General features: G+C 47.0%; 5 protein-coding genes across 5 annotated transcripts; 4 read left to right on the top strand and 1 right to left on the bottom strand.

Annotated features, from left to right (window-relative positions):
- Positions 1-1,870: 1,870 nt before the first annotated feature.
- On the top strand, positions 1,871-2,790 carry FSST1_008610 (CAP domain-containing protein; the record flags this gene model as incomplete). Its single annotated transcript, XM_083225506.1, has 3 exons — positions 1,871-2,493; positions 2,545-2,615; positions 2,666-2,790. The coding sequence occupies 3 exons, from the start codon at positions 1,871-1,873 to the stop codon at positions 2,788-2,790; spliced, it is 819 nt and encodes a 272-aa protein (XP_083084571.1).
- A 1,389-nt stretch (positions 2,791-4,179) lies between these two features.
- FSST1_008611 (uncharacterized protein) lies at positions 4,180-5,264 on the bottom strand (the record flags this gene model as incomplete). Its single annotated transcript, XM_083225507.1, has 2 exons — positions 4,180-4,811; positions 4,862-5,264. The coding sequence occupies 2 exons, from the start codon at positions 5,262-5,264 to the stop codon at positions 4,180-4,182; spliced, it is 1,035 nt and encodes a 344-aa protein (XP_083084572.1).
- A 640-nt stretch (positions 5,265-5,904) lies between these two features.
- On the top strand, positions 5,905-7,427 carry FSST1_008612 (uncharacterized protein; the record flags this gene model as incomplete). The annotated part of the gene is made up of 2 exons (XM_083225508.1): positions 5,905-6,009; positions 6,087-7,427. The coding sequence occupies 2 exons, from the start codon at positions 5,905-5,907 to the stop codon at positions 7,425-7,427; spliced, it is 1,446 nt and encodes a 481-aa protein (XP_083084573.1).
- Positions 7,428-7,762: 335 nt separating this feature from the next.
- On the top strand, positions 7,763-8,897 carry FSST1_008613 (uncharacterized protein; the record flags this gene model as incomplete). The annotated part of the gene is made up of 2 exons (XM_083225509.1): positions 7,763-7,941; positions 8,027-8,897. The coding sequence occupies 2 exons, from the start codon at positions 7,763-7,765 to the stop codon at positions 8,895-8,897; spliced, it is 1,050 nt and encodes a 349-aa protein (XP_083084574.1).
- Positions 8,898-11,033: 2,136 nt separating this feature from the next.
- FSST1_008614 (uncharacterized protein) lies at positions 11,034-12,485 on the top strand (the record flags this gene model as incomplete). The annotated part of the gene is made up of 5 exons (XM_083225510.1): positions 11,034-11,225; positions 11,282-11,642; positions 11,697-11,814; positions 11,866-11,936; positions 11,986-12,485. The coding sequence occupies 5 exons, from the start codon at positions 11,034-11,036 to the stop codon at positions 12,483-12,485; spliced, it is 1,242 nt and encodes a 413-aa protein (XP_083084575.1).
- Positions 12,486-12,662: the final 177 nt, after the last annotated feature.

Genomic DNA, 12,662 nt, shown 5'->3' on the forward strand with positions numbered 1-12,662 from the left:
TAATCTAATAACTTTATATCTTAACTTAACTATAGTATATACTTTCTTTTATAAGGGAAATACTTTCCTTTTTATTTAATATAAAGGGAAATTAATAAATAAATTAATAGGTTTATTTCTACTTAAAATAATTATTATTATTAAAATTATTAATTATATTTATATAACCTTTAATTAAAGTTATTAAAAAAAGCTATATTTCTTTATATATATATATATAATATTAATAAATATATATTCTAAAGGAGAAATTATTTAGCTAGCAGGAGATTAAGAAATAATACCTTATATAGAAATTAAGGGATAGAGGAAGGTTATTATAGAGGTTAAGTTATAATTTCCCTATTAACTATATATAGTTAAAAACTAATATGCTAAGGTAGGCCTGCTAAAAAACGCGCTACCGAATTTCATGAGTTAATACGGTACTGTAACTGCAATCGCAGCTCAAGTCACAGAATTGCACACCACCACTGTCTTTACCGAAACAAGTCCTTCAACCATGACCGTTATTACGACTAATACTGCCGCAGTTGCCAAACGTTGGAGTCTAGACCAGCAATCACCATACGCTCAAATTTATGCGAGAAGTTGTGAACAGACAGTATAGGTGACAGCAAGTCGTGCAACATCCAATCTATGACAGGGGTATCTAGTGGCAATTCAATACTTATTATGCGTTCTGATCACAACGGCCGTAATCCAGCAACATCCACCCTTTTAGACTACGCATTAGAGTTGACAGCTGTCATCAGGATCAGCGACTGCCGCCATGAGACACACTCCGTCTACCTGGAATTCCCCTGCGTCAAGACTCTTAGACTGAACGGTCACGAACCTGGGGCGAATACCCGTTTTCAGTCAAGTTGGTAAGCTTGTTCGGCACAAGGTTTGCGTAGCATTCCTTGCTGGTGGGCGCGGTGGGCTTCACAGCCCAAAGCACCAATGCCAAAAATGATATTGGATTGTTGTAGATATGTGAATGACATGCCGGAAGCCCCTGTTGGCATTGATGCCTTTGTTGGAATTCGTTTTCTTCTGTGGGAATGACAAGAATATGATCTGGCCTTGGACCATGCTGTTACACAAAGCGCAAAAACGGGAAACGACATGGCGTTGGAATGCATTTCATCCGTGAACGGCTAAGAGCACCATTTATGTAAGGCTGACTGTCACAAGATGCCTTGGCCTAGCATCCATGTTTCCAAATGGAATGAATCGCATCATGCAAGATTGAGAGTGATCTAGTAAACTGTGGTGCCTGGACAGCCGCTGATTTGTGACGTGCGCGTGCTGGTTGATCAAGGGACTTAAGATCCTTTCCTACTTCCCCAGTTGACGCTACCCCAAACATAATAGAACAAAGGGTGCTTTGTGAAACCATCCCTTGAGAACTAAGATGAGATATGCCAACATCGTTAATTGGATTCTTGCAAGGGATCGAACGTTCGATAGTTGCAAACAGCTGAGACATTCTACGGAATTTCCACACAGGCCAGCATGCGCTGGATGCGTAACTTTACACTATCAGCAATACCAAGACTGAAAAGCCAGAAGATTAAAAACGCCAAAAGTAAAGTGGCTTTTATGCTTGTTCCTGAGTATTTAGGTTTGGGCTTGTCATCTTAAGAAGGGGTCCCAAGGGTCGCCGATCTCACGGAGTCTGATCCATCCGCATCTCAACGCCACATATCGACGTCAGAACGAAAAGTTAGAAGTATAACGTGAGTATCGCCGTTGAAGGCAAAAGCATATTGTTATACGGATATATAAAGCTCAACAGGTCGAGGTGAAGGGGATCGAACCATCACCATAGACGCAACAAGATACCTCCAAATCATTGGACAAAACTCTTCAACAACAAACAAAAATGCTTCTACATCAATCTTCCTCTGTCGTATCGCTCTTACTAGCGCTGTCCTCCTTTTCAGGAGTGCTAGCTGCACCAGCTTCGGACAAGGTTGCCGACATCGACCTTACCTATGGAATGGATGGCATCGTCCCTGTTCGAGACTCTGACGACTCCAAGAAGAGCGTCAAGGCCAAGATCAGTGTCGACAATGACTACAAAATCCCTAACGATCCGCAACCCAAGTACCATGTCCTAGCTGCCGACACAAGTCTCGTGCAGCTCGGAGTTGATCCAATCGTCTGCCATGACAAGGACAACAAGACCGAAGAGGAGGACGATGATGACTCCGATGGTAACGAAAAGCGCAGTGTTTTCTACCAACTTTTCTCCAGAGCCGTCACCTCTGACCAGAAGGAGGCCCTGAGTCTCCACAACGCTGCTCGTAAGAAAGTCAAGGTTGCTGACCTCAAGTGGGACACCAAACTTGAGGCTGATGCCCTTGCCTATGCAAAGAAGATTGCAAAGGCTGGAAAGATGGTCCATTCAAAAGGCGAGACTCGTCCTGGTCAGGGTGAGAACCTCGCGTATGCTTGGTCCAGCGGTGGATTCAAGAACCCCATAACCGCAGGAACTAAGAGCTGGCACGTTTATCGTTCGGAATTACACATCAACACAGCTAACAGATGTCACAGGCTCAACGAGAAGAAGAAGTACAAGGGAGAGAAGATCCCCAAGGGTGATTTCTCTAATTACGGCCATTACAGTATGCATCCCGCTTCATATTATTTCATTCATAGCTAATGACTACAACAGCCCAGTGCGTCTGGGAGAAGTCTACCAAGATTGGTATCGCGACAGCGAAAGATAAGAAGGGTGCATTTTATACAGTAGCCCGATACAGCGCTGCTGGTAATGTCGTTGGCCAAAAGCCTTACTAGAATGTTGAAGATGTGGCTATTGACAAAACGTACGACTAGCTGCCTGGGGCAGTTGCGAAAGGAGTTGATGCTGTTTTCTAAGCAAGCGCTGACCTGATACTTTCTTTCATTCAATTGCCGTTTTGAATCAAATGGCAGATTTGTATTATTATATGTACCTTACATTCACTTACGCATTATGAGTTTACGGACTAGTCAATCAATCGTTTCATTTGTACCAATCCTCCTCATCTATGAGCATGCTGCTTGACTGCGAGGTGAACTTGAGAGTCAAATCATGCACCCATACTACGGCAGTTTCCATCCACCTTGATTTATAGCGATAGAGCCTTGCGAGTAGTAGAAAGGTTGCCCTCCTAGGTCTTGGGGTATAAAAATAAGTAGTCTAAGAACTATAGTCTAAGGAGCATAAACTGGCCTAGTAATTTCGTCTCTTGTGCTTCTGGTGGTCAATTCTTCTGATACCCTGAAGTGACTCGATAACAACTACTCTGTAGGCTCCCCATGATCGCTTATCAGCACTACAATCGCAGCATTGCTAATTCAGTGTGAGCAAGGGTGGTTATCCAACAAGGCAGGCGTCTCATGGATCGCCATAAAAGACGCTGGATTAAGCGGAGAACAAATGACTTGATGTAACAATGGAGTGCATGCACAGGTATCCATCCACTCTCCGAAGTCTCGCCACGAAAAAGCAACCCTGATAAGTGTCAGCCCAGCAGCAAGGCATTAATCCCGGATCTTAAATCCTTAAGCGGCACGGGTCACCACAACGGTCCGAGAACGCGGAGAAGACTTCTGATTTAGCATGACCTGCAGCTTGACAAGATGACAGGTTCGTTCTTGCTGGGTCTGCTTTTTTGCGTAGGGGTTCCCTGCCACTTGGCAGAAGGCATCAAACCAACAAGAGTAAACCGACAAGTAAAAGGTCCCAGTTGTTATCAATGAAGCTATGGGTCTTTTATTGTCGCATTATACGTTTGATTTGGAAGGTATCCGAGTTATATGACTGAGCGTAAGCAAAGGTGAGCTATTGCGACTGAATGAAGTTAACGTTGACGTTTTGAAGTAGGTGCGTTATTGCCCCTCGTCCAAGAGGTGACATTTGTGATCGAAGAAAATACGTGCTCGAAAAACAGTTTGCCGCATTCTATTGGTATAGCCACTATTATCCACGCAGCTTCAAGACAGTGGAAGACCACTGGAAAGAAAATATTTGATGTTCGTGGTTGAAAACACAATAAACTACAGTTGAAAGGAATTGCATTGGGAGGATGTATCACTCAGTAATAAAACTTCATGACCCAAATGCCATCATCTCCTTTCCCATACATGGTGAAAAGGAAGGAGAATTAGGTTGAGATGAGGCGGTATTCCACTGCCTCCAGCTCAGGGGTGAACAGCTGGCTTCTCGACTCGTCGAGAGAAAAACATGGGCTCGCCATGTTCCTTCTCCCAGTCATCAGTAATGCGAACATGAAACCAAGCAAAGAAACTAATCCAACAGCAAATGACATCCCACCCGACACTGCTTACGGCTGGGTGCTCATAAAGAGCTCTCGTGGCATCTCCCCAGCAACTTGCTGCTGGACTGAGCAAGTGATAAATGCAGACTCCAGCAACAAGGGCCCTGACGCCAGCCCGAACTTTTTGTGGTGGTTGTTCATCCATCACCACGGGCTCTCGGCTGCCGATGAGTTTGTTCATGAGTAGTGGTACAAAGGCCAGGACGTGAGGGGCGAGAAGAAGATACATGAACTTGGGATGATCAAGTTTGCTTGGGATGGCGACGGCGCAGCCCATTGTAACTACTAGGACTGCAAACCATGATTTGCGTAGCAGTGAGTGGCTCTTGTTTGAGGATAATGATACGGTCTTCTCCTGCTTAATGGTATCGATTGACGTATTCGGATCCTCAAAAACAAGAAAGGCCAGGAAAGACAGATTCGCAGCAAAAGAAATAGCTACAATCTGACCCAAGAGCATAAAGATCCAAAGATGGGGGATTATTCTTTTCGTATCTACGGCAGCGACTTAATACTCGACTCAATGATATGTTCAGTTGTCTTACCTTGCCATGCCAGCATCACGCTCCAATTCGCGCAGAAAGCAAATATTTGCAGCGACCAGAACACTCGTTGGGGCTGCTCTAGAGTTGACACCCAAGCCTGCTTAAAAAGTTTTGTGTCACGCAGCCATTCTCCAAGGTGAAGCTCATCGTCCAGCTTGTCAAGATGCGTAGACTCCCATTGCTGATAGGACCATTTGAAGAAACAGAACATGTGATACCAGGTGGTGGCAAGGCTCAAAGCGGCCAAAGCGCTAAAGACGATGATTGCATATCGGCGACGTGATGCAGCCTTTGAAGACACGGCTTGGCGGTAGATGGTACTAATGCAAATCGCTGCCAGTGCTGCACACGCAACAAGGTATCCAGCTAGTATAGAAATTGGGCGCACATTTGACACGTCCATGATGTTTCGAGGGCAATGCGGTGCAGTGAAGTTAAGGTTGGAGTATGAGACTCGGTAGGACCGGATCTTGTCAGATTCTTTCACGCGGCACGGTGCCTCTTTGAGAGACTTGGCCCGTTGTTGGTGCGAATTCTACGTGGGGTCACTAAGAATGGTTCCAATGAGAGGTGCCCGATTACCTGTTCAGAGAGGGCCTTTTCAGCTTGTCTTTTTTGCTGAGAATCACAAGCAAATGTTGAATGTGTATCAAGATGTTGCTCTGATTCACGGAACAGCGGTTTAAAAACGGGCGTTGAATAGACTATCATCAACTGCCGAAACTCTATATAAAGAGCAACACAGCTAAATGTCCTGTACACCGCCCAAGGCTCAACCAAGAAAAAAAGAAGAAGAAAAGACAGACAGAAAAGTACCAACCTCGGCTCGATTTGTAGGTCTGTGGGTTGTTGAGTAGATCGTCATCTACCCAATTAAATCTTCCCTGTCAAAGTCCCTGAGTGGATTTTTACAGTAGTCAAAGAGTAAAGAAAACTACCCATAACTGCTCACTGCAGCCGCTTCAACTGGGGTGATGAAAAATATTGAGTTTATGTTTGCTCACGATAATGAGGCGCACAACATTCCACGCCAAACCGTCATAATGACAGCGCAAAATATCGCTGTAATTGGCTCTGGTTTGGCTGGTCTCAGTACCAGCTATTTAATACAGGGCGATGAGCGCTATAATGTAACCGTGTTTGAACAGGTAAGTTATCCGACTCGACAATTTCGACAGGCAATTGAATCCTCCACTAACATGACGTTTGTTCTTACATCTTGCAGGCCGACCGTCTTTCCTTCGATTCAGCTTCTGTCACCGTCAAAAACGATACCACAAACGATGCCGAACGAATTGATCTACCTATGCGCGCGAGCGCTGGTGGTTACTATCACCACTTGATGCGCATGTACCAACATTTAGAAGTACCGCTTCACCCCATCAAATTCCTCTTCGTATTCTCCAAAGCGACCCCGACGACCGATGGAACAGTCTCGCACAAGGGCAGCGACAACGAGAGCTACTTCATCCACGCATCGAACCTACATCAGACGCCGCCTCCGTGGCCTGGCAATCGTGGCCTGATTGCGCACATAACAGAGATTCTATACCTCATTGTGTGTCAATTCTGGTTCACCATCGCATGTTTCCTCGTCGCGCCCCACGATGCTACCTCCTCGACCGGATACGGCGAGTCCCTCTCCGAATACTTCGACCGAATTCGATTACCGAAACGATATATATCACACTACCTACTTCCGCTACTGAGCGGTGTGGCAACCTGTACACATCAAGAGATGCTACAGTTCCCTGCGAGCGACGTAGTGAACTACAAAAAGCTGTCGCATGGACAGCAGCATTATGCTGTTTGCGGTGGCGTCTCGCAGGTGCAGAGCAGATTGACTAAAGGACTGCAAGACATTAGGCTTAATAGTCGCGTGGTCGAAGCTGTGCCTCAATCCGATGGAACGGTCCTGGTACGTTGGCAGTCAACCCTTGACCCTTCTGGACGCGTCCTAGAACAAGTCTTTGATCGCGTCGTACTCTCTGTGTCCCCAGACGTCGCGGGTCGAATCTTCAAGCCTTTACGCTCTACATTAGAGAAATTCCCCACGCGCCAAGTCGAGAGCTCCGTATTGAAGCCCGAAGCGTCGGGAATCAGCGTCGTTAAACTTGACGACGACACCCGCCAGACGTTTGCGTGCATGCATCATTCTAGGGATCCCTCGGCAGCCCAGACAATGACTCTACGGACCCTGTTCTCCGACACGGGCAGTCCTCGTACCGAGGCACTGCACACCATGCCCAGCGGTGTGGTGGTTAGTACATGTCCCCTTTCCGAAGCGGCGCAGCCAGATGCAATTAAGAAGGCCAGGTTCACAAGAACCCTTCGTAGCGTGGAGAGCCAGGCCCTTGTCCAAGAGCTGCTGGGGGACCATCTGGTTAATAAGAAGCAGGCTGATGATGGTGATCACAAGGCTGGTTGGGTTAATGGCCAAGATAATGTCTGGGTTGCTGGGGCATGGTGTTGGGACGGTTTGGTTTTACTTGAAGGATGTATAGAAAGTGCGATGCGAATCGCCTTAGACTTTGGAGTAGTGATTCCTTGGGAGAAGGCACAATGAGGGATACGAATAGCCTCAGACTTTAGAGCAGCGATTCCCTGGAAGAGCATAATGAGCAATGAGATGAACAAATCACCAACCAATTTACCCAGCACCACCTTGAGCAATGCGACGGTGACCTTCTGATTTAAGCATAAACAGCGCCTGTAACTCTAAATATGCACTTAATCAGGGCAGTTAGCGAAAGTGTTGGTGGATTCGAACCAAAGCTTGGCCACCAACTTTAGGTTAAGTTGGGTCTTTTTCACGTCTTCTTCAACAGTGTCACATCTCGTTAGTTCCCGTCTACGGCGCGGACCGCTATCAGAATTAATTAACTGAATGCTTGATTCATAATGCTGTTCAATCAGGATAGTTTCGGCGCCGGCTTCGCGGCTGGCCTGATCAGCGCTCTGGCCATCGCTGCTGTGATTGCTTTTGTGGTGATGCGCATGAGCGACATCTATGGCCTCGGACACTGGAAACTCAACATCACGTCCCGTCCAGCATCCATGTGGATGAACGTGGGATACTGGTAAGTCACACAGACACACAGACACACACCATGTCTGTTCATCACCGTATTCTCATGCAAACTCTTTCTCACGCTACCCACCTAGGAAAACACGTCAAGGCGCGCCAATTGAGAAATTTCCCGAGGCTTGTTCTGCCCTTCTCGACCAGGTCGTCCGCGCCGCTGGCTTACTGGACGACGACGACGATTCAGGTGCCGTTTCTGGTTCTCGGGGCAGTCTCGCGATTCTCGATTTGGGCTTCGGCTGTGGTGACCAAACTTGGCAACTCGCTAAGCTGGCCCAAGATCAGGGCTGGAGGGACTTTCGTTACGTTGGTCTCACTCTCAATGACGCACAGGTCCAGACATCACAGCGTAGGATCTACCGCGAGATCGCTACGGCAGGCAACAGCATCGATATTAATGTGGACTCGTTCAGCTTGTTCTGCGCCAACGCCGCAAAGCCCGGAACATGGAGCCCTCGGGTCGCCGAAACCGTCCGATCGCTCGCTGATGAGAAGTACGCGGAGCGATGGCTTCTGGCTCTAGATTGTATGTATCACTTTTCACCTTCGAGAAAGCCTGTGCTCAAGCACGCGGCGAAAGAGCTGGATGCCAACTTCATGGCGTTTGATCTACTCCTCAACGAAAAGTCATCTCCATCCGACATTTGGAGAGCCAGATTAATTGGCAAGATGATGGGCTGCCCGATCAAAACCTTTCTTTCTGAGGCCGAGTACAGAGATCAATTGGTTGAGTGTGGGTATGACCGCAATGAGATCACAGTAAAGGAGATTACCGACGATGTCTTTTCTGGCCTGGTCAAGTTCCTCGATCGCCAAGATCAATTGCTCACCGAGTACGGTGTGTCACTGGCAGGTTTCAAACTAGCAGCAAGACTGTTCAATTGGTTCGACAAGTCTCGCGTTGTGAGGGCAGTGGTGGTGGTCGCACGGACAAAGAGCAAAATAGGGTAGGAGAAAGGTTAAATGGATGGCATCACCATCAGCCATCGATCAATTAACACTTTGGGTTGGCATTTGACACGATACTATTACAAGGGTTGACGTGATAAACCACCCTCACTGCATCGATTAGACTTTGAGAAGCTCCCCCATCAAATTACAAGGGTTGATTACTGGAAGGGAGATGATCGTATACTGGGCAATGTTTATTCAGCACAGCACATTACATACATATAAATATCGCTAATCCTTGACCTATAACCGCGTGTTTCTCCCGGTGTGGCTTCCTTGTCTTGTTGCTTGATCCATGGCTGGTTATTTGACAAGGCTTGCTTGCTTGCTCCGTCGTACCCCGATACAAAATGGAGTAAAACCACCCCACTCCACTAAAAGAATCACGACACTGCCATCTCGCTCAAGGAATCGCTCCAGCTATGGGCGTTTCATCAAGATTTCCCGGGTGGTCGATGCGCAAAAGTCAAAACAGGAACAGGAAAGCACAGGACAAGACCAGGACAGGCGACCCAAGAACCACGGCACTGGGTTCAGGCTGTTACTATTACTGTGGGATCTAGTGTTAGGCGATATGAGCTGAGCTCAGCCAGACAGTGGGGTGTTTCTCATTTTGGTGAGGCGAGCCAAGTTGAACCTTGAATGTTGAGTTGAGATCGGGCATCTACAGGAGGCTTTCTCATGTTATAGGTCAAGACAATGTCCATCGGAAGCCGACATTTTAGGGATGCACGCAATTTTGATCACTCGTGGGTCCTGTGATTTATGACTGTAACCACTACAATTGTATTGTAGTACGGATTTCATCTAATCACCAACATGCAGCGCATCTCGTCCAACCAAAGCTACATATATCTCAGCTTTTAATGCTCCTTCTCATCTGCGTAATTTGCTTAGTTGACGGGCATTCCCCGGTCCCAGAGATCCAACGGTCCACGGTACCATAACCAGCCCGATCCCCCGGCCGGGAACCAAACTTGGCATCTGCTGATGCTTTCTTTGCCCACATCGGGATGGCACATTGACGGTCATCAAGTGGCAAAACATCACTAACCGGATTAGAAACTTCGATAACCGTTGAGTCTAAAATAAATCACAAGTGACTGACGGATAAAGTTGTTGGTTTTGGTTTCTTTTGCTAAACAAAACACATGGCTGCAAGGACACAATCGTCCAAGCGTCCTTGTGCCAGATCCCAGAGAGGACCCGAAAGTGGGAGAGTGGTAGGGGGAGGATAGCGCGTAGTGGCTGCGGATAGTTACAGCTTTATTGAAAAGCCACCTATTGGATGCATCGATTGTTCCCGCGCAACAGGGGGTCATCTGCATGTCGTTTCACTTTTTCACTTTTTTCACCTTTCCATTTGTGAACCCCGGACCTGGTTCTCCATCGAGGGATGCGCCTCAGTGACAATCACATACGCTTGGATAGGATCTTCCTAGAAGATCGTGTGTCAACTGTTTGTGTTGAAACAGTGTTTTCGTACGCATCGTATCAGGTCGGCGGAGAATTGATCGGGGACTTTTTCACTCTCTTTTCTTCTAGCGGTTTGAGACGTAAGCCCAAAAGCAATCATGGCAACGAGATCATGTCATGGTGCGTGATCTAACACTCGGAGTGGTCATTTCCATGTCCAAAAAACTACTCCGAGCGGGATGTACAGACGTGACAAGTGACAAGCAAGGACATCCTACAGCATGCACATTACCTTCCATGGGTGTTACTGCCCGTATACACTTTTAGGCTCCAAACGGCCCTGTATCCGATTAAGGCATACCCGTCCCGCAAGGTTCGGCCATGGGTCTGAGCAGGCATTTCTGTACGTACATGCGCAAGAGCCAAGCATACGACATACACTTAATATTCTTCAACTGTTCTCGACTACCGTAATCCATGCAATCTGCAAGGTCAGGGGTGATCTAGACGTCTTCCTTTTTCTTTCCCGGTGCCCCCCTCCCTGATCCGATTTCTCGATTCGACTTCTTGATGCTTTATTTGTTTTCCTGTTTGCTGTTGGCTGTTGGTGTTTCCCTCTCTTTTTACCTCCATTTCCCCGTCTCTCTTTTAAAACGAAACACGATTCCAGATCTGCAGCGTCGGTAATCGTATCAGTCAACACCACCAAAGAATGTAGCGATGAGGCTACAGCTTCGCGACGACACCGATGACGAGCCCGTCCACCCCTTCGTCAATCCTTATACCGAGTTGAATATTGGGCTATGGGCATTGTTTCTCGGAGCATCTGCATTTTTGGTAGCTAGGCTGTGGGTAAAGATTACGAAACGGCATGGAATGTGGTACGATGATCACATCTTGATCTTTTCATGGGTTAGTGGCAGAAATGCGACTCGGTCCACCACGATTATACTGACAAGTCCGAACAGTTCCTTCTTCTCGCCAACAACAGTCTTATCATATACCAATTCGGAAACGGCTACGTCCTCGAGGACTCATCCAAATCATGGGACGACCACATGCACATACTCATCAACATTTCATCGTGCGGGACACTGATCGGCCAGGCCTTGACCAAGACGGCTTTTGCGGTAACACTACTACGCATGAGCAACCGTTGGCAAAAATGGATATTGTGGTTCTGTATAGTCACCATGAACCTTTACATGACCTTCAAGGTGGTCTTCCAATGGGCAAAGGTCTGTGGCAAGCCCACATACGACAACTGGTACAGATTGGACTTTTGCTTGGGTTCCAGTTTCCGATCCGACTTTAAGGAGGGTGGCAACAGTGAGTATTGATGCGCACAAGGCCGATATTATGTTATGCTAACATCCTTTGTAGTCTACAATATCGTCATGGATTTTGTGTTTGCTTGCTTCCCGTGGCTCATCGTCCGAACGTTGGAGATGAGGAGGGCTGAGAAGGTTGGCCTTTGTCTTACCATGAGTCTCGGAATGGTGTAAGTTAAACAACCGACTCACAACAAAACATGTGTCTAACAACTATCCAGTGTTGCTATCGTCTCAGCTATCAGAGTTGGTTGGAAAGATCAAGGTAACGGCCGCGATGCCTACTACATCTGTACGTTCACCACATTCTCACTCACATGACCCAAACTAACAACAACCAGGGCGCAATGGCATGTCGCAAGTTTGGTACTCCTCAGAAATTGCTGGAACAATTATGGTCCAATGTATCCCTATTCTACGTCCTATCCTTCGAAACATTCACAATTCCTTCACATCACGCAAGCTCGAATCCTCCATCGGTGAGAGAAAAGGCTCCGGCTGGACCTGGACACGCAGCAGCAAGCATATCTCTACAGGACCTCTCCCCCCCCTCGTCAACAACAACAATCACGATGGAATGGAGCTCCGCAACATTCCCGAGGAGAATGAGCCTCAAGAATTTGACTTTTGGGATAAGAACCGCGTTCCAACACCTGATATCGAAGAGGCAAGACCGGTGGATCACAAGTTTACTAGGGATGATAGTTGGCCGCTGGGTCCGGCAAGCGACTCAAATAAGAGCACCAAGAGCTTTGATATGGTGCACCCCGGAGTTGGGTTAGCTGTTGAACAGGAGGGTTATGAGCAGGGACTCTCACCACCACCGCCTCGAAGGACTTAAGAGGCTCATACTAAGTTTATTTCATGTGTATAATAGGGTAAAAACCAAAACTTAGATACGACGTTATGTACATACTTCTTTCCGGCGTTCTACAATGTTATGCTCAATATGAGTAACTTACAAATTTGCTGTGACGAGTAGTAGGTTTAGGTTATGATGATTCCACCTCGGTTCCGC

The sequence above is a fragment of the Fusarium sambucinum genome, chromosome II (genome assembly GCF_050947815.1).
Source record: "Fusarium sambucinum isolate potato_lamoka chromosome II, whole genome shotgun sequence".
Taxonomy (NCBI): Eukaryota; Fungi; Ascomycota; class Sordariomycetes; order Hypocreales; family Nectriaceae; genus Fusarium; species Fusarium sambucinum.